Consider the following 21,585-nt stretch of genomic DNA (forward strand, 5'->3'; position numbering starts at 1 on the left):
TCAGTTGGAGAATAGCAAATTCTGCAAGCAGACCAAAGAACACAGTCCCGTTTTCAGTGGAAGAGATTGCTTGTCAGAAGAGGAGTTTGATCTTAGACTGTGCCTCACCCCAGTTTCCTAGGTCATATCTCTGAACTGGTTCATATGGGCTTGGGTCATATATAAACAGGAGGGGAAGCTGTGTTATATACCTTGTACCAGCTGGCCATGATCCTGCAGGCAGTCACAGAGGAGCTGTCCCCCCTGCGCACCAAGGTTGTGTGTTACCAGCCCATGACATTAGTGTTTGTCCGTGACAGGCCGCGATACGCGGAGCAAGTTCCTGCAAGCGTTCTGAAGCAGTTCATTAAAACACTAAAATGCCAGAGAAAAGAGAGACGGGATTGCAGTAGTCCTATACGTGATATCAGACGTTTTGATTGACATGTCCAACCAAAACCAGCTCTGTCAGCCCTTTATATATGTGGAAATGTGCCTCACGCTGCTGCCAGGGTTTGTCACAAATTGACGATTATGGGGTGATTATGGGGCACCACTCTATTTGAGCATCCAATTTGAACAACCTTAAAAAGATCTCCGTTACTGAGCACACTGCCAAGCTGCTCGCCTTAGGATGTTTCAGTGTTGGAGGCACCTCGAGCTTCTAGTGCTTTTTGAAAATCTTGGCTGTAAAGTCTGAAGCTGTGAATACATAATATATGACGGCAGCAGGCCCAGCTGGAGTACAAACACACACATACAAAAACATACGAGACGATGAACAGCGCTAACAAGATATAGATACTGTACTGGGCTGCTATTCTCATCCCAATGCCATAAAATGGCATACGGAAATGAAGGATTTACTCTCTTCCCCTTTCTTCTAGCCTTAAGGTTAAATTATGAACTTTATGGGACTTTCTGGTTTCCTCTGTTTTTCATCTCCCCTTTCAACTTAACACTGCCTTTTAGTTTTATTATCTTGGAAAGCTCAGAGAGATTCTGAATTTTATCTGCTAGGAAGCTCATTTGTTTTTAAATGATTTTCAGTCTGGAAGTTGGGAGATTACAGGCAGCTGTAAAAGAAATTGCCTGCGAATAAAGATGAGTTTTTTGGTTACCTGAAAATCTAAATGGGTTCAGAATAAGAATTTAAAAGATGAAATTCTTCTGGCAGGCCGATCCAATGATTTTGCATCTCAAGGCCTATTAAATAACGAGGGGGACTTGGATTTCTCCATCTCTTCCGGTGTACTGAATTAGTCACGTGCTGAGCTGTGGTATGACACGAGCTCTGTCGGGTGACAGATGGGTGTACCAAGGCACTTGCTCCGTAGTGCTGTTTTAGCCAGCGAGGACACCTGTGAGGGCACCCGCCAGAGCAGGAAAGGCCCCCAGCCCCAGGAGGGGTCCATGGCCACCTCGTCATGCTCTTCCTGAGCTCTACTTCTCACATAAGCAGACCTGAACTCATATAGGGAGAGGGAACAGAAAAACCCAGAGTGCTGGAGTGGAAATTGTCATTCTGTCATTAGCAAATCCAAGTTATTGAAGTTCGGAGGTAGGGTGATACAGACCCTCGTTTATTCTAAGATTTCCCCTTGGTATAACGTTTATTTCATCAAGGAAGGCGGGTGAATCAGGAAAGGATATGGGTGTCTTTGAGATTTTTCTTTTGCATGAGACGGGTAATAATAAAATATTTTTTAATGGATGGTTAAGTTTAATGTGATTAATAGAAAATCATTTTACTGTGCTGTAGCTGGGAAGATGATATATATGAAATAGCAAAATAGAAACCCTGGAGAGGTAATCTTTTCTTCCCAGGTTTTTCTCTTCTCCTCCCTCCCCCTTTTTTCTTTCTTTTCCTTTCTTTTTCCTTTTTTTTTTTTTTTTGGTTGCTTCTCTGTCATCTCTTTGCTTTTAAGGAGAGAGAATTGTGAAGAGAAAGCAGTTTAAAACGAAGACATTTCAAAGTTTGCTTTCTAATGTTCTCTAAAGAAACTCAGACTGCCTGTGTTTTTCCATTTCAAGTTCTATGCTGTGCTGTCCCTGATAAGAGACATCAGTGGTTTGAGTGAACACAGGAGTATCAGCCCAAAGCAAGAAAACGGGCAAAAAACAACTTCAGACTGTCTTTGAAGGGGCAGTGTTTGTTCCTTTCTGCTGTGATTCCTGTGCGACTGTGAGCAAGAGTCCATCAAATTTTTGACACCTGGCTTATTCAGTCGGTAAACTGGTGCAGAGCCATGCACGCAACAGAAGGAAAAATAACACATTTGGTCTGAGGGATCAAATGTTTTGGGGAATCATCTGATCTCAAGGGTGTCAGCTCCTTACTTTCCCTGCGTTTTTCTGAAGGTGCCTCCCTCGTCAGGCTTTGTCAGCGCTCTGTAGACGGCAGACCCCTTGGCAGTGCTGGAGGATAATGAGATAGGCAAAAAAATACGATGGGGTTTGTCTTTGCATTGGTGGTTTAAGTATTCTAGATGTGTGTCAGACTGCTTCTGGTAGGGGGAAAAAGGACCCCAAACAGTAAGTGATATGGAAGCAGAGAAGCAGAGTATACGTTATAAGCATTGATTATTTTATTCCTATAGCATATATTAGCTTGTTGAGAATGTAGAAGTTGCTGTTCTGGTTCCCAGGCTCTTCTGTGGCAGTGGCTGGTGCCAGATGTCCTGAGATATTCAACCCTTGGCACTAAGGGGCAGTAAAACTCCTAGGGCAGCGCTTTTTCCGTCCTAGAGGATGAACAGTAGCTTAAATGCCTTCCCCCGAGCTGCCAGCTTTTGTCATAATCTGGGCTGAGATAGTCACCTGTAATGCTCCCTTGTCTTTGATGTCATCAAATACCTGTGTGTTTGGGGAATGGGGCTGATGGCGAGATTCAAGAATGAGCTTGTTCTTGACTTTCCAGAAAACAAAAAAATCATTTTAATTTTGAAGAGTAATGTATAGTCTTCTCTTTCAGATTTTTTTCAGAATTTCTCGTGACAGAACAACCTTTTGGCCAGCGCTACCCAGCAGTCACTGAGTGATGGGACTGCAGGATTTGGAAGGTGCACACCAGTGACATTGATGCAGCTTTGCAGCGGGCACTGCTCTGACATGGATTAAGACAGGTAAGGCACTGATCACCTCAGCCACCTTAGCAGTGAGGGTATACCCGCTGTCGGGTGGTCTTTGTGCTGTTGCATTTGACTCTTTCTCCCACCTGAGAGTAAATTAATCAAACTTAAAATCCAAGTGGCTAGAGCTGAGACATGAGACCCCCTCTGTCACCAGGTTTCTCCTGTAACGGTTTGTCTAAGTTCTCTTTTCTAATGATGCTGAATTTTTCTGTTTATGTATATGTTACTATTCTTAGGTTTTAAAGAAAACAGCCAGTTTCAAACTGCTTAAATGATGTATCCTAAAAACTTGGTGAGCAGCTCAGTGATTAAACTTTTCCATTTGTTACCTTATTCTGCTAAGAGTTGTTTTATATTATAAAACGGCTGTTGCCTTTATTAACTTCCCAAGGAAAACTCGTTACAGGGTTGGGCAGGCTCTGAGCAGCCAGGTGCTGAGCAAGCGCTGGCTCTCCAGGGGGCTTTCAGGTTGCCTTGGTGCCTCCACTTCCGCACTGACAGTGCTCAGGGGCTGGGAGTGCCGCTCTCCTTGCCATGGCGTTGTGAAACCCATGTGTCGTGTGCAGAAGAAGCAACTGCTTTGTCCTCATTGACAAGGGTTTTGAGGCTATTTATTGCAGCAGAGCATTAAGAGTGAGCTGTGCTAACTCGGTTTCCTTGTGCTCCCCGGTCTACGTGTGGCTTCTGTTGTTTTGGGGTGTCTTCATAAGCTACAGAGGCTTTGCTGGTGTGGCTATATGCATAGTAAGTGGTAAAAGATGCGCCAGTCGAAGTGCCTTATTGACACAAACAGCTGCTTTGCTAAGAGGACTTGCAAAAAGCTCTCAGTACCCATGAAGCTTAACTCCAGTTCCTCTAGCAAAATAGCTGTCTAAAATGCAAAGAATGGTGGTAGCGGGATGCACGTTGTGAGGGAGGAGCAGAGGAGCCCAGCGGCTGCTCTGCTGCAGGCTCGGTTCAGGCAAAGCCGCGGCAGCCCTGGATCAGAGTCTCGCTACGGTGTCCCTGGGCGCCTGGCGAACCTGTGCCTCAGCTGCGGGCCCTGGGAGGTGCGGGGGCGGGGGGTTGCTCCATGTTTATATGGGACCTAACTTAAGGATACTTGACAAGGGTGCCTCGGTGTTGCCGTGGTACAAATGATAACTGCAGTACAAATGCAGGACTCTTTGGGAATACAAAAAGGGGCATTGGCACCCTCGGCAGCACGGCATGCCTGTCCCATCAAGGGGAATAAGCACTTCACTTTAGCAGTCTATTGCCCTTGGGGAGGAAGGGTGCTCTGTAAACATTGGGGCCACCTTCCTTTCCACGGAGTCAGGCAGCATCACTACCTTTCTGTCCTTTTAAGATATCTGAGTTTGTTTGAGCAGCTGCCTGCCTAAAACTGTTACCAAAGCCGTGAAAGCGTTTCTACTTTGCCTCCACCAGAAACCCAGCACAAGCAAGCCAGAGATTTTGTAAGTCCTTCAAAGGCAGCTTCTGTGTTATCAACGTGTCAAGGTGCGCTAAACAGGTTTCGCTGTGTGTATGTAGCACTGTAATTCTTTCTAGCAGCAATGTGTACTTGAACGGGAAAAAGCGTAATTTCTGCAGTCTGTACCCAACAGCTTCAAAAATTCTACATGGGATGATTTATCACTGGCTAAAAAGCAGTGGTTTTCCAACCCTTAGTTCTGTAGGTTTCCTGCATAAATCCACCGGATGGCCATTGAACTGTCCAAATTGCTGTACGCAAGTCACAAGCAGAATTTCTTCTTTTTTTTTGTTGAGAGCATCAAAAGTTGCCTTTCTGACTGCACAGCAGAAATACGCTCTTTGCTACTTACACGAGCATGATTTTGTGACTAAATAACTTAAGTCAGCAACTAATTTCACTGCTGCCTCAGACCTATTTTAAATGAATAGGTAGATCCATCAATCACATCCTTGCTTCTTCTAGCACTGGCCTAATCAATACCTGCAAGAGCTATTTAAACACTTTCCTACTTTGAAAAAAAGAAAAGAAAAATAGAGGAAAAAGTGTGAATAGACAAAACATCAGGATGTTAAGTAGACAGAATGTGAGGGACAGGCATTGAAGTTTGATGTTATTCTGCATTAGGAATGTGTGGAGCACTGAGGACAAAGGACTATGTGATGGACCCTTCCACCCAAGCCTTAAATTAACAGGACACATGGTAGCAATGTTGCGATTGCATACAGATGCATTCGACAACTTCAGAGCTTGAGAAGTTTCAAAGCGTTGAACTGCTGCACGTAAAGGGATTTCATTGTGTTGAAGGCCACAAGTACTCGTGGTACCTGGCTCTCATAAAGGAAGAGGAAACACTGGACAGTGCTGCATGAAATCAGTCAAATGCTCAGATGGTAAGTGTCTGGCTCAAGAAACTTACGCAGCTGGAAAAGGGCAGAAGAGGATGAAATAAGGTCTCTTGAACCATTCTGGTCTGCTAGATCTCTTAGATCATGCTCTCTCTCAACGGATATTAGTAACTTTTTGTTGATGTAAGTGCAACATCATGGACTTCCTGCAAGGGACTGTTTTTGCAGTCACAGTTCTGTGTTGGTCACAGTTGAACCCTACCTTCAGTACAGCCTCCTGGACAAAGTGAGAGAGACATTTTAAAATACTGTTTTTGAGGGAATTACTGTGCAATGACGCCTAAGCCAAGAGGAATGAGAAAACCCGTTCTGATACTGGAAGTGCTATAAGATAACTCTTCTCCAGTCAGCTGAATCACACTGGGCTTATGAGACTTTAGCAGAGTATGTCCTTACAGAGGTGAAAGGTGGAGTCCTATGTTATTGAGACTTCGTAGCAGATCAGTGTTTGTGTTTCATTCTCCAGTACGAGACTAGTAATACTGAAATGGACCTATCTTGTGAGCTTTTTAAAAAGGCCTTAGCTTCTTCCACTCTTCTTTTACAGCAGCTATATATTTACCGTCACCTCATCTGAGGCACGTGGTGCTGCAGAAATGCAAATAAATAGCACTGCCTAGTATTTCAAGTCCATTTGAAGAGTTTATGAATGAGGGGAGTAGGGCTGTGAAAGATTCTCCATTGCAACAGCTGTGTTGCTCCGTGGAATAGTTTTGCCCAGAGCTTTAGAACTTCTCGTATCTTACAGTACAAGCACTCTGGGTAATGTGGACCAGAGGTACCTTGGATTAATAACGTGTATTTATGATGTTAACTGTTTTTAGTTCTCATCTGAGCAAAGATCTTTCCTGCAGCAGGCTGTACATCGGAACTGTGCCAGGGTTGCCGGGTTCCCCTTGTGTCCTCACCAGAGAGGTGCAACAAACCCGTCGCTAAGAGCTCAGAAGCAGCCTCGGTGTGTAGGAACGCCGCAGAAAGGGCCACGGATAAAGGATGGATGTGAGTACGTTGCCTAACTGATGGTAGGTGGTATTGTAGAAATCCTTACTGCTACTCAGTTAAAACTCAAAAGCCCCATAAGGCTTCACACAGCGCTGGAAAGTTGCCACTGACCTTTTCATTCTGTGTTTTGCAGCACTGAGAGGTTTTTGCTCTTACTGACTTGCTTTTTTTTACTTTTTGGCTTTTATTTTCATGCTGTATAAGAGTGAAGCAGATCATACATACTTGCATATGAAATTTGATTATCGTTTGTTTTAGCAAATAAGTTAAAAGCATAAATTAGTGCTTTTATATCATGAATGCTTTTAAAGAATATATATTCTGGCTGTGGTTTTGTTTCCTTTTACTCAGTGCAGTTCCAAAATCAACTAGATGAAAACTTTATTTGCAAGCTCAGTGTCATAAGAGTGAAACTAAAGTTCTTGCATGAAGGAGGGTCTCTTCCGTTGCTAGAAGGCATGTCTCAGGCTCAGCTTTGTACCGTGGATCCTCTTCCATTGAGTGATTCAGGTGCACCTCCATTATTTAACCTTAGAAACGTGGCTTTCCCACCAAAAGGGTGCTTCTCCTAGGGAGAGAAGAAAGCCCAGATCTCAGTAAGGATATTGAGGATCCTCTTCACTCACGACTAATTCCTCTATCTCTGTAAACGGCAGTGAACTGGCCCTGAGTCGCATGTGATCTAGGTTAGGAACAGACTTCTCTCAGCAGTAGTTATTCCTTGTGCTATTCCTCAGTCCCTTTTGTTTTCTTCCTTTGAAAATGGCTGGGGCTGCTTCTATTTGCGTATGCTTCTAATACCTTTTAAAATCAATGCCTCTGAGGGAAGATTTGTTTTCTTCTATGTAGCAGGGTGTACCGCTCTGCCATCCAAAACCCTGGGTTAGCAAAACAAAACCAAAGCTGAAGTATGCCCTCCTACTGTTCTTCTAAATCCCTGTTCATCTGTGGAGGCAGGAGAAGAGAATTGCTCCCTTCAAAGACAGGAACATTCAGATGAAGAAATTTTAAAGCTCCATGTTTGTTTCAAATGGATCCTATTTCGCTTGACAGTGAAAGAGCCACAGGGCTGAATTTTATTACACGTTTTTGCAACAGGCATTAAATGTTTCATGTTAAGAATATATTAAATTGTTTTAAAAAAAGAAACACACAGCTACATTCAGAAGGAATAGACAGAGAAAATGAGTAGCATTCCTGGGAGATTTTTGTGCATTTAAAATCTGAAGACTGAAAAAAGAAAGCACTGAAGATAACACAGATAATCTTAATACCTCTCCTGTCCAGGGTGCCCCAATGCTTTTTTATGTGCTTTTTTGCCAATTCAGAAAAGCACTTGCTTAACTTCAGAGAAGTCAGTAATCCCAATTTGTTAAAGTTTTTGGACTTGGACTTGCTGGACCAAGGTCTTCATGGAAAGTCAGGTCCAAGTTAATGCAACTTAGTGTATCAGTCCTGAGAACCAAATCTTTATTTGTGCAGTCCCATTGGTTCAGGTATCCTCACGCAGTCTTGCTCGGTAAAGGTGAGAGAATCTGCCTATTGATTTCAGTAGGGTTGTTTGCAGAGAGGGTAGCTCCTGGGCACAAGGAAAATGGTGGGGATGGACCTAACTGAGCAAAGAAGTGGAACAAATGTACCGCGCTATAACTCCCTTCCTTCAGTTTGAATTAAGGGAATCTTTTTCACTGCAGGCGAGCACAGCATTCATGCATCTTTAATTATGAAAGGAAAAATATTCCTACTGAATGTAGGTATGGGGGGCAGTTTTCTTGCTGTTGCCTTTACTGTAGTAACACCTACGCTGTAGTGGGATCCTCCTGTGTTTGCCATTAATTGATGCCTGTTTGGGGGGAAGGATTATTTGCAGGTTTTTTGCTTCATAGCCTGCAATAGCAAAATAAATACTTTCTTCAGCACTGCAGTAATATGAGTGTGTTCTGACCCTGGGAGTCATAGTACAACAGATACACAGATTGCTAATTGCGCTGCCTGTAATCATCTCCGTTTCATAGGCAACTTATAGCCTGCATTCTTCCATTTCCATCTGGCATTATGCATGCGTTCTTTCATTTGTGCTTCTGTCTTTTAGCCACACAGCGTTAACTGTATTATGGATGCCAGGGTGGAAAAATGCCATCCATGAAAGGATGTGTGGGGATTGGCAAAGAGCAACCGATTGGCATTAATCATGCTACAATTAGAGTTCCTTATTGAGACTTTGATATGTCTTTGGGTGTCCAGGCTAACAACTGCCAGTTTCTTGTCATTGACAACCTCTATGCTGATTAGTAACCAGTGTTCTCAACTAGTGTTTCCTCTCTTCGGCACGTTACGGGAATAATCCAAGAAAAACGGGGCTATCTTGTATGCTTTATACTGATGTGACCTAGCCTTTGTGGACTTACCTGTCATATGATGGTGGTTCCTTCCATGGCAAGTATAGTGGAACTAGAGCAATGCAGCTAGGATGATCGTGGCCCCCTAGGACGATGTGCATATTTGGGAGTGTTGAAAAGGGCCCTGTCTATTCCATGGGCCAAGTTACAGGGCTCGTTTTCCCCTCCAAATAGGATCACTTTTCTGTTGTTTTTGCAGTAACGTAGGAGACACTCCTTGTTGAAGTACAACTCACTAAGGAAGTACTACAAAGTCAGGATTCTCCACTGCAACAACAGCTGTAATGATTTGTCTTGATGTGAAGATAGCCATTCTGTTGCACATATCTTTAAAAAAAAGATCTTTGAAAGGCCTAAGTTAGTTAAAATACAACTATGCATCATTGTTGTACGTTGTACAGCCTGAGGGAGAGGTCCACGTTTTTTGCTGCAAGCCTGTTGAGCTCGTGTGGAGTCATCTGAGCAACTTCCACCATATGGATGTGCCAGGAGCTCATCAGCTTTTTTTGTTGACGCTTCAGACAGAATCATCCCATGGGCTGCCCGTCTTACAGCAGGGTTAAGTAAATATGGTCAGTCAAGCAGTGAAACCTCTTTGTTACGGTGTTCTCAGAGACTGTCAGTAAATGCTCCTTTTATTTGCAGTGCTGGGAACTGACACGTATTTGTGCTTTTTTTTTTTTTGTTTTTGACAAACCTGCACATTCTGATGCAAAAAGGTTCCACTGGATAATTCCAACTAACACAAGCACTAGGCTTGACTGTTTAATAGGAATATTGGAATAAAGAGTTCTTGGGCAAAAGTGGGTTTCTTTTCTGTGCAATTATGATTTCTGTGTGTCTGAATTTTGTAAGAGGTGCTTGGCATTAAAGCTAATTTCCTGGGAAGTCTGCAAATTCTCTGTAGAGATTATTATTAACATCTTCCAAGTGACATGTGTGCTATCTACAGGCTGGTCATTCTGAGTGAATGATTTTTTTTCCTTAATAATGAAGTTATGCAAAAAAATAGTTTTCTAAGGATTTTCCAAAGAGAAGTCTTGATTTGAACTTTGAGCTGATGTTCTGAGGATTTAACATCCCTTGAAAAATGTCAGAGGTAAATTAAAATAGTTTTTTCAGCATTTAATTTTGCTAAAATTTTAGAAATTTATAGATTCCAAGGCCCAGTTCTAAGACAGTTCCTCACGTTCTGACTTAGGCAGCTACAGAAATTACCAATGTACTGAAAATAAGAGTAGCAGTAGTTGCCTGGGGAAGAAGAGAGGGGGCACAGAACTGCTTGTTTTGGATAGCAGTTTTTGCTTTAGAAGGAAACTGATACTATTCTGCTATATCTCATATGAAGAGTCTAAGTGTCTCAGGGCGTGGGTATATATCTTCTTTTTCAAAATTTTATAGGAGGTATGTGAGTATCTACAAAGGCGGAAAACACTGGCTACCAAATGTGTCTGTGGCTTTGTGGAGGAGGATGAAATAATACCCAAAGCATGAAGATAAAGCCAGATAAATTCACTCTATAGGTACAGAACAGCAGAGGTGACCACGCTGGAACAAGGTGCAGAAGGGAATGATGGCGTCTCCGTCTCCCAGGGTCTCTAGCTGAAGCCACAGGCCTTTCTGAAAGATAAACTTTAGGCAAATACCAGTTCTTAGTGCAGCATGGGAGCGTGCCAGTAAAACAGAAGAACCTTGTTTGTGCCGAGTCGATGGTTTAATGGATTATTGTGTTCTAAACTGTATGGATTAATGACCCAAAAGAGAAGACAAGTATCTTCCAACCCTGTAGATGTAGAGTTCCCTTTGAATTCCTTTCATGCCTGAAAGGTGATTTGTAATTTTAGCAGCTTCTGAGTCACATTGGATGGTTTTTGTAAGGGGGAAGCCGAAGTGATTCGTGCTTTAGCACTGGAGGTTTCTTTCAGCAGAGCAGTTTTGACAACAACAGCAGTATGGCTTTTGTGTTATGCTTCGGTTTATCAGTGGACTTATATCTTAGATTTGTTATTAAGACTTCATTTCTCTTTCTGGGAAGCCTTGTCAGGTTATGCCCATTCGCTCATCTGAATGGCTTACAGCTGTTGACAAATGCTTTTATGCTTATCTAGACTGGATTAATTGCAGAGGCCTTGTACGTTTTTTTTTTTTTTTTTAATCAAAGATGCGGAACTTGGCACATACCATAACAGGTAGATGGATAGGTCTAAATATACTACTCCTATCTTGACATCTTTATCCGGAGTAAAGATTTGCCAGTATAAAGATCTGTATGAGCTTTAAAGCTATTACAGATTTAAGGCAATGGCCTGAAGTTATCTGAGTAATGTTCTTTTGCGTGATGTCCCCTCATGAGCATTTCATACTTCCTCTTGCTTATCTTACAGTAACCACTGCAGGTTTCCATTCCTGTTTTGGGAGCCATATGAACATTTAGTAACATAGTGTCTTTCCTGAAAACCTGGAGTCCTGACAGACGAGATAGGTCAGGAATGGGTGAAGGGAGCATTACCTGTGTATGCCTGAGGAAGTGTGATGCTGATGCAGGGAGAAGCCTAGATCACACAATAATTGCATGCTGAAGCTGCTAGTGGACTTGTGATCTCCAGGATTTTGATTTAGGATCTTCTTTACGAGACATTCCTTCTTCTTTGCTCTGGGAGAGCTCTTTTGACTCATTCTTGATGGCTATTTAGCGGTGATAGGCACACTGAGTCCAGAATCAGTGTCAGAAATACGCTTCCCGCAGTTTTGTTTGTGGCTGGACCTGATTGTAGAATGAAAGTGTGGTAAGTAACCAACAGCCTTTTGAATCTACTGGGTAACTAAATATCAAGTTTTTAAGCACCCTCTAGACTTTTTTTTCCCCTAAAGACATTGTACCTTGATTCACAAGTTTTTTTGTGTGTCAATTAAAGTAACGTTTCCGTGTCTTCCCCAATTCATTGTGCTTGAAAACATGTGCCATCTTTTTCCATATGCACATTCTGGCGCCATAATCCAAAGCCAGTTCTAAAAGGTGAGTGCTTGCTTTAGCTGGATGGGTAGAACACTTCAGCAGGCAACTTTCATTTACTTGCCCAACTCTGATGCAGAGCAGAACTGAAGAAAGAAACCAGAGTAGCAAGTAAACATGCTCATCTCCTTTCTGGAAAATTGTTGGCTGTGCACAGATGGCCGCAGGAAAGAGTAGGCACTTCAGGCTTCTTAATGAAAAATAAAGGGACACACTGGTTACCGTTCTTTGAGTGATTCATCCATTCAGTTACACTTGGTTTTTTGGATTTTTTTTTACACACACTGCATATGCCTCTCAATTTCATTTGATGCTTCCGAATGAGCATCTATTACCTACTCATCCCGTTTGTCTTGGCAGAACGAAAGGCAAATCTGAACCTCCTCCCTCCTCCATCACAAAGTTCGTTTCATCTTGGCATTCAGTAGGCCTTGGAGGAAAGAGCTGAGTGACTGGGTCATTGCTGAGAACAGCAACAAGTCACATGGCATCTCCATATGTGATGGTCCAGGAGGTTTTTGACTTGTACACCTGCTTTTAGGATCAGGCTTAAAAATGAATTGACAGTCATGTCAGAGGGGCTGCACTGAGCTGCTCAAGCGGTTGATAATGCAGTTAACAATGCAGAGGGCTCCTTTGAATTTCCCAGTGTACAATTTGTGTGCAGTCAGCTGAATCCGAATGGGAACTGGAAGATGCAAAGTGTGTAGTGTCTGGCCAGGACACCATTCTCTGAGACAAGCCCTAGAATTGAGCTCAGAAATCTCATTAGCTCTTGCAGGGATGCTTGGGAATATATCTCTTCAGAAATGAAATGACCAGTTGTAGTTCTTCAGATATCATGATAATGTTTTGTCACTAGAACTCAGCTTAATCCTGCTTGCATCCCCATCTCTGCCTAAAGGGTTTTTGTATACATTAGGAATGCAGCCCTTGGGGCTGTCCAGAATTTTATATACTGTGTCATTAATAGGACTTTGCAGCACACCCTGCTCTCAGCAACATTCTGCAACTCCGAAACACCTTACAGAAGCCAGCAAAGGCCCTCCTGCTGCAGAAATTGTAACAGTGCTGCTTCTTGCTAATCAGAAAGTGTGAAGAGTATCAGTTAAAATAATTATCAGGTTCTGCAGTGTGTAAGGTGGCCTTGCTTCATTTGGTGTGGTGTCTCACTCTGCCAGGGCTTGCTGCAATGGCTACAGAAGGACCATCTTTCCTCCCTCGCCCCTCCCCAGGATGGCAAATACTTGAATAGCCCTTCTCTTTTCTGCTGGAGGGTCATACAGCATTGTTCAAAACCACAAATGTCCCTTAGAAGATGACACAGGAGCTTGTTGGTTTAAACTGTTTTCAGTATTCCTCTGCCCACTCTAGGATAAGGATCGTTATCCTGAATTCTGTCTTCAGTTCTGTCTGTATAATCCCTTTCAAAACAATATACCAAAAGCCAGATGCCATCGTTGAAAATAACTTCAAATATTTACATGAAGGAGAAAAGATTTCAAAATTCAGGAACCTATGATTTATTTAATTCAGGGAATTTAAGAAAGCCTAATTGCTTGCTCTGTAGCATCATAACCTTTATCTTTTTATGCTTTGTGATTGCACAAAGATTTAACAGTGGCCTTTTTGTGAAGAAAATGCAAGAGAAAGTATTACTGTACATGACAAAGAAAGCTAATCATACATTTACCACATTAAGTATTAATATCGTATGTTTATACGTTCCCCCTCTTTTTTTTCCTAAAGGATTACAATGTACATTAAAGCCCAAGATGTCAGCATTACTTCCACTGGTGTTTAACATCAAAAATAAAATCTTACTTGTCTCAGTGGGAACAAGACCAAATTCGAACAGAGAGAAAGCTGTACTAGGTGTCACTGGATGCTATTTGTTACTGTGTGTGTTCTTACTTTACTACAAACGCCTACTACATGTGAAATGCTGTGAAATGCAAACAAGCATATGGAAATTGCAGAAGAAAACAGCATGCAAAATAGCTTTTTCAAATAAAATATATGCCAAGACAATTTCTTCAGCGCTGAAGTAGAAGAATGCAACAAGACACAGAAGATTCAATAATTCATTTGCTGGTTCTTTGCATTTCAGCAACACAAACGTCAAGTCCTGGGTCAGGAGCACATTGTGCAAAGTTCAGCTCAGGTACAGAACAAAAAGTCTCTTTCCTACAAAGACTTGCAACCAGCTATGCGGGTCGGTCAGTTGTCAGAGGATTGGCCCTTGGTTGTAAGAGAAAATTGCCACTGAAATAAAATTCAGATTCTCCAGTGCTAAAATAAAATTCAGAAGACTAGAATTTTTCAGAATATTCTATTCCTTTTCCCTCCATGGCACTAAGGGTTTAGTTTGCTTTTTACTTTCTTTGTTGCCATTCGTTACAAACAGACTCAACGTCTTCCTATCTTAATTATAGCCTTCATTAGAAGGAAAGATCTATGTTTAGGATAATAAAATGTCACAGATAGTTAGAATAATAAAATTCCAAAGATAATGAAAACAGTTAAACCACTTTTGTGGGTGACATGAGGATATGGAATAATCTTTCTGTAGATCTGGTGTTTTGATTCTAGTGAAATTGATTCTGACCTCATTCTTTGGAGTAGAATAAGAACAAAAAAATGGGATACTAAAAATGGTAAGAGTTGAACATTTCCTTTCTTAGTCTTCTGGACTGTCAGTGTCTGGTCATCTGAAAAAATACTTCATTGTATTCATTCTTTTCAGGATGAGCTTGTGCTGATCTGCTTTTTCTTTCATGACGCAGGCAGTAGTTTCACACATGACCCCTCTTTTACAAGCTGTGATTTCTGATGGGAAGTCCACCTGCTAACGCAGAACATCATCTCTGGAAAAAGCAATCAGGACCTCTTTTCTGTTCCAAAGAGGCTGGACTTGGAGGTAGGAAGGCCAGGTGACCTACTGGATATTTTCAGTTGTCTGTGTTGGTTATGTGTTTCTAAGCTAGTCCAAGAGCTCTGTTAGCGAAATGTATCTAACCGTAAAGCTTATTATAAAATTAAACCTTTCTGGGCACGTTTTTGAAGGTGTCCTGTTATTTGTCTATTGCAAAGTTAAATTTCAGAAGGCAACGCAGATCATGAGAGTTCCTCCCAGCAGGGACCAGACATTAAATAATGTTCCCTTTGCAAAGCTTTCTGCAAGAAAATTGAAATGTATGTTTTCTGTTAGAAGTCAAAATTTTCTTTTGGGAGTTTTTTTAAAAAGGGGAGTGGAGGGTTGGTCCCATTTGCCTTCTGTCTTTTCTCCCGTCCATGCTGGGTTGTTATGATATAATCTAGGCCTAGGTACTGTCCGGCATGTGTTTCTTCATCAATTTTCCCACTGAACAGGGAGATCCTTCTGGTCCACATTTGTGAGACCTTGTAATGATGTGGAACACATTGGCCTGGTTTCCATCACAAAAACTTGGGTGGCCCAGTTGTGCTTATTGTCTTCCTATTGCCGTTCCTTATAGCTCTCCGAATGTTTCCCCTGGGCTGTAATGGCATCTCACAGTGTTGTCCAACTCCACCTGCACGCTTGCTATTTTTTTAACAAATTTTTTTAGAATTCAGCAACTTTTGTGGAAATAACATTGGCTTGGGCATGCTGAGATGTGATGGTAGAAAAGAAACGGCGCTATGGTTCAAGTAGTAAAGAAGAAAAGGAAAATAGTTGTTCCCTGTAAAAGCTTTACTTTACAAAGGCTCCACTGGGTTTTTTTTTTCTTTTCTTTCATCAAAACTGGTGCTATTTCTTATTTATGGAAAGCTAAACCTAGTTATTTTACTAGGTAATGAGGAATCATCCTTGGAACACTAATCAGCCATTGCTCCATGTGCCTGCATATTGGGACTTGCAAAGGATAAGCAAGAGGATAGCAACTCAAATGGAGTCATCAGTACTGACTGTTACCTTCATTTTGATATCGAGAGATAGAAATATTATACATAAGTGAAAGAAAGTCAGAAAAGGTTTATAGTAAAGTCCCAGAGAAAAGGTACTTGTGCGAGCAAGGAAAGCAGAATACACTTGAGTTCCCAGTAGCACAACTGTTAGAAAGGGAAAACTGATGTTCAGAGCCCACAAGAAAGCGTCAAAAGGCCTTTTGGGGACAAAAGGTTAACTGGGGGAAGCGGAAACAAAAGATGAGTGTGTGTGACTTCAGGAGAGAGAGCTCCTGGCCCATGGGCAGTAGCAAAGTGTCTGAGCGGCCGCTGATGTCGGAGAGAGATTTTTTTGCTCGCTCCTGGTTAAAAAGAAAGCTCTCTTCCCCTCACAAAAAGAAGTGCTTTTTTTCACAGAGAATTACTTGAGGATTTGTGACTGTGGAACAATGGATCGATACTTGTTTGCAAAAAGCTTCAGTTGAAGTGGGACAAGTGGAGATTAGCTAGATGATCTGCCGGTTGTCCATCACTATGGATTTCTTGTTGTTAGCTGGAGAGGTTTATCTTTCCCTCCCTGCTCAGAGCTGTGAAGTGATCTGAGATGAACTGTGTGGCTCACAGGAATTAAAATAGGTGCACTGGGAAAGAGGGACTTCTCTGAAGGAGCATGCAGGGAACTTGCAACTCACTTGTGCTCGGGGTAAAGTGCCTCTGCTTCAGTCTGCCTTTGCATCAAAGGGAGCCTGAGCGGACCGAGGTTGTGGGGTGCTGGGGGGTTAGTTAACCTCCAGTTTTGCAATTGCTGTGTTGAGATGGCCCTGAGCAGCAGAGAAGAGTCCAGTCTCACAAGGATTTGCTGGTGGCTGGACTGTTGTGCCCTAAACAGAGCTGGTTGTTTCCTTGGCTGGTTTTACCAAGATGCCACTTGCTAGTTTTAGGGGTTTGACAGATAGGCACTTTTTAGTGAAACACTGTCAAATATAACTGTCCACTAAAATCAAGACAGTTCCAGGTGAACACAGAGGTTTAACCGTGTGGCTTGGGTTGTGGGAGCTAAGCTAATATGTGCTTGTTTCTGAGCTATGGGGTTGTTCAGGTTGGAGTGAATCATAAAATATTAATAATTGGAGATTTTAACAATTGTATACAGTTACACTCATTTTATATCAGTTGGATTTGTTCCAGCGTTTGTTTGTATTTCAATAGGAGATGGCAGGATTTACCTGCTTTTTTTCAGTGACATAGACATATTAACCAGAAGTGTCTAATTATCTTTATTGATTAACCTTATCTTATAAAGAAGCAGTCACTCACTAGAGCAGTCCGTTTTCTGTTCGTTGCAGAATGAGAAAATGATTAATTTACTCTCTAGTTTCTACTGCTCCGTATGCTATGAGAGTGATGGATAAGGGATGGCCTGCACCATCCAGGGTCAGAACAGTAGGTCAAATTCATTATTTACCTTTTGAATGTAGAGTGAAAATTCTATGTTTTTGCGTATCATGACACCAAATCCCTTGTTTACAGGGAGATGCAAAATTGGACACGCAGCAGTGTTCTGCCTTATATGCACAGTTCTGCTGTTACAGCAGGTCCGAAATATCTGTAGAGGCAAGTAGGACCTGTGATTTCTGAGATAAATCAGAGAGTCTGTCTATTAATTGTGCATAAAGCTTTACTGTTAGTTTCTTTCAAATCATGCTATCCTTTGCTGTGATGCCAAGAAAAGGTGACTACAGCCAGGGTGCATATGTGCATAGACCATCTTGTTGTCAGCCACTATTGCCTTGCCTTTTCTTTGTGATTCCTCTTCTGTTGCATGTGGAGCAGGGCTCTTAGCTTCGGTTTGTGTTTGTAAGCCTGAAGGGCACTAAGACTCTGGTGTGCGATGAAGGATCCTAGTCACAATCTAATGACATAATCCAACCTTATCCAGCTTTGGAGTGGGGTGATATATATATTTGTGTATGCATATGGTCTCTGTCCACATCTGGAAATGCCTGTGTCTTATAGAAGTCATACAAGAAGGCACATTGTGCACTGAAATTATTTAGAATATTGTCATATTTATTGCAATGGAAAGAAAACAGTATCAACAGTAATCCAAAAAATCCCACGAAGAAAAAGAAGGCTAAGGCAGGCACGTTCTCTGTCAGTGCTGTGTGGCCTGAGAGAACTGCAAAGCATAATGGGTCTTGATCCCTCTGTGGGCCTTTCAGTGCTTCCAGTGCATCCCAAGTCTGAGCAGTATCTGTATATGTTCATATCCATCTTTCTGGGAAGGATGGAGGAAATTCTCTTCTGATGGGCAATATCCTTTTTGCTATCAGTAAGATAAATGTCATTGAGTCAGTTTTGCCTTTGAAATGTTTCATCTTTATCATATCACACACAATACACTGGCATTTTGGCCTGTGTCATGCTTCTCTTTAAAATCCAATCATTTTGTGTGACACCTGCTGCTCAGAATGGTTTATTTTTTCACTGCTCCGAGCAGCGTGATTAAATGTTCCAGATTGCGTGCAATAGCGCTGATGCAAATTGGATGGTGTCTCTCCCAGCAAGCTCATCAGGCATGGCCAGCAACACTGGCTGGCTTTAGAATATGCCAGCTACTTCCTGGGGATAAAATGTCTAGGTAACACTCCCACACACATGTTAACAGCATAGCCCGAATGACGCAAGCATGTGCTCTGTGTGTGTGTGTGTCTGGGTAAGGTTGGATTATGTCATTAAATTGTGCCTCGGATCCTTCATCACACACCAGAGTCCTAGCGCACTCGAGGCTTACAAACGCAAACCAAAGCAAGAGCCCTGCTTCACATGCAGCAGCAGAAGAATCGCGGTGCCATAAGACATCTCCCCATACTGAAACCCTTTGGGAATAAAGACAGAGAGAGCGAGAGAGCGACTAAAGCTTTCTCTATGTGTTGATTAACCAGGCTGTGCTGTTTATGGTAGCTGAGGCTTGTACATGAGCACAACTACAAAAAGGCTGTCTCAGCATGCAATGTGTGTGAACTGTACAGCAAAACCTAAACTTTTATCTGGTGAATCATGATTCAACAAGCAGTTGATGTTTTCTGAAGATGTTGCTCAGTGGCCATTTTCCGTATTTTGCGAGCTGATGCCTTCAGACACGATCAGGGGATTGGGCATCCTCGTAGCACACGTGAAGTCTGCCTAGCAGCTTTTCTCCGTTGTCCAGAATACATTTTTGTCTCTTAAAGGACATGAACTTGATGCTCAAAAATAAATTTCCTCCTTGTTGATATAGTCCTGATTTTCTTGCTTTCTGTCCTAGAGTCCAATGCATCACTTTGTTATTTCATTTTTTCACTACATTTATTTCCATAAAATTGCACAAGTGTAAAAAGATTATATATAAAGATTGAGTGATAAAGTAATAAACAGGAATTTTGTATTTATCACAGATCCCATATATAAGAATTTTTCTTTAAGTCAAATCTTGTTTACTCTGCTGACATGAGTAGTGACACTCGTGTGAACAAAGAATAGTAGGAGTTTTCCTTCTCTGGAGAAAAATGTTAACCTGATCAGCCTTACTAATGATCTGTTCTGTTCATTTCAAGACTTTTGGTTAAGAAGAGTATCTGGAGTTTGCTCTTCATACATTAAAGACAATTTTCTTAGGTTTCATTTTCTGTTTTCCAAATTTAATCCACACCATTTGTTCTAGATGATTGTATCATGCAATGCAAAGTAAACTTGTGCTGGATTAAAAGCCATTTAATGGAGTTTACAGTTTGCTAGTTTTATAGACTAGCATAAAACATAAAAGTATCTTGGGATTTTTGTTCCTCTGCAGGAAATTGAAGATGATGTTTTTTCCAGCTACTTGAAAATAGAGTGCCTGAATGTGCATTAGTAGCATATAACCATTTTGATCATGTTAACACTACTCTGTGGGGTAAATTCTGCCTCATGAGGGCAACCTTAAATTTTTGAACTATCAGAATAATTATGCTCAATTACGGTCTGTAATCCAGAGTTTAATTTAATCTATGGATAAAACATGTGGTTTGTCCTCATCTTCGCTACCCAGCTGTTAAATGGAACAGAAGGGAAAGATTTATCACTGGGAAAATCAGTTCATGTTATAGCTTTGCTTTTATCAAGTTCTGTAAATCAAGATATATAACTTTCATTAGTGGACCTTTTGACTAGTTTGCCTGGTTAATCAACACCCAGAGAAAGCGTTAAGTCGCGCTCTCTCTCCATCCTTATTCCAAAGACTGGTGTTCCCAAAGGGTTTCAGTACAGGGAGATGCCTTAGGGAGGCTTTTCAATTTGCCTGCAGTTGCTTGGGCTCCCTCTGTGTGATGCGCATTCCCGTCACGTCTCTAACCGCTGTGGCAACAGCCTTAGGAAACCTAAAGCGTGGAGCTGCCACACTGGAAGCATCTACTGGGGAGAGGTACAATTAGAAATGTGCCTAATTGATTTTTTGAGGAAATGTGAGACCTGGAATGGCGTGAGTACATAGCAACGTGACCGTCTTTCCAGGGCAGGCCAGGACTACAACTTACAGTGCTGATCTCTGTGTTGTCTCTAATCTAAGCAAGTGTGGTACTAGAGCTGCAAGACTAAATAGGGGAAACGGCAATACTGTGTAGTGTCCTTATTGTGTCATTAATGAAGACTGACTCAGATATGGAGCTAGATTGTGACATACAAACAGCGATTTGAGTTCTTCCCATGGCCCGTTATCATCTGCAGCCCTTTTGCGGTTCAGCTTGAGAAGCTTCTACAGTTTTTCTATTACACAGGACAAAACCCTTATTGATTTTTACAGCTTGATGAATTTTGTTTCTGCTTTCTTGCCAAATCAGGAAAGAGAGAGAATCACAAATCATTGCACAGAACTAGGAAAAATTTTCAAACCTGAGTTTTATACTTGCCTCTCTGAAATCTTAAAAAGCGTATATTTTGGACATCCCGTTGCTAATCATTTTTCTCCAGAAACAGTGTTGTTGGAAACAAACTGATTGGTAGTTTGACCAGTTGCACCATGGAAAATCAAACCCTCGTGAGCTACTGCCTGTGCTTTTTCTCAGATGAGTGAAATACCAGTTGCTCTGGCTGAATGGGCTGCGGTAGAAGTCACTGAGTACGGCCGCATCGTACGGTGTCTTTGTCCAGTGATCCAGCAGAGATCGTGTTGAAGTCACAGCAATGAACTTTACTCAGGAAATCAAACCACCTTGAGCTTCACTTCTCAGGAACCTCAAAACCATTCCTTTTAGAAAAGGCTTTATGCTGCTAATGCTGACATGGACCAGCCTGCCGCTGTATTGCCTGGGTAAGGCTGGCTTCAGCTAGTGCTTCACTGAGTAAGGGAAACCTTTTCACCACTTCAGACTGTGCTAACATATAAATATATCAGGTATTCTTCCAGAGAGAACAGCTACAGGAAAAAATATTTTTTTTCCCACCTCCTAGACTATAGACCCACTTTTGATGTGGATTTAAAGACAAATAAAAGAGGAGAAAGCTTTCCAAACTATAAATTAATGGATCAAATGTTTCTAAATGAAATTGGAACAGCGTCTGTGGTTGTATTATCTTTTGCCATGCGGGGCTGTCTTTGAAAGGGGAAAAAGCTTAGTGAAAAGTAATTTCAGAGCCTTGACTGCTTTTTGATTGCAATTCAGGATTACTGTTTTAATCACCGCTTATCAAGTAATACCACAAACCTCAGAGCATGACCATCTTTCTCAGGGGAAGCCAGATTTAAAAGCCA

At 41.8% G+C, this 21,585-nt stretch overlaps 1 protein-coding gene across 6 annotated transcripts in view; it reads left to right on the forward strand.

Annotated features, from left to right (window-relative positions):
* Positions 1-21,585, forward strand: part of GALNT9 (polypeptide N-acetylgalactosaminyltransferase 9) — a 454,657-nt gene that overhangs the window by 234,395 nt on the left and 198,677 nt on the right. The window contains exons 3-4 of one of the 6 annotated variants that reach the window (XM_068911122.1): positions 2,954-3,104; positions 6,350-6,494. In XM_068911122.1, the coding sequence (XP_068767223.1) occupies positions 6,493-6,494 (2 nt within the window). In that variant the 5' untranslated portion in view covers positions 2,954-3,104; positions 6,350-6,492. Of the gene's footprint in view, positions 1-2,953; positions 3,105-5,440; positions 5,481-6,349; positions 6,499-21,585 lie in introns of those variants that run through there. The other 5 variants (XM_068911123.1, XM_009666684.2, XM_068911119.1 and 2 more) reach the window with 5 other exon arrangements.

Source organism: Struthio camelus, chromosome 17 (genome assembly GCF_040807025.1).
Source record: "Struthio camelus isolate bStrCam1 chromosome 17, bStrCam1.hap1, whole genome shotgun sequence".
Taxonomy (NCBI): domain Eukaryota; kingdom Metazoa; phylum Chordata; class Aves; order Struthioniformes; family Struthionidae; genus Struthio; species Struthio camelus.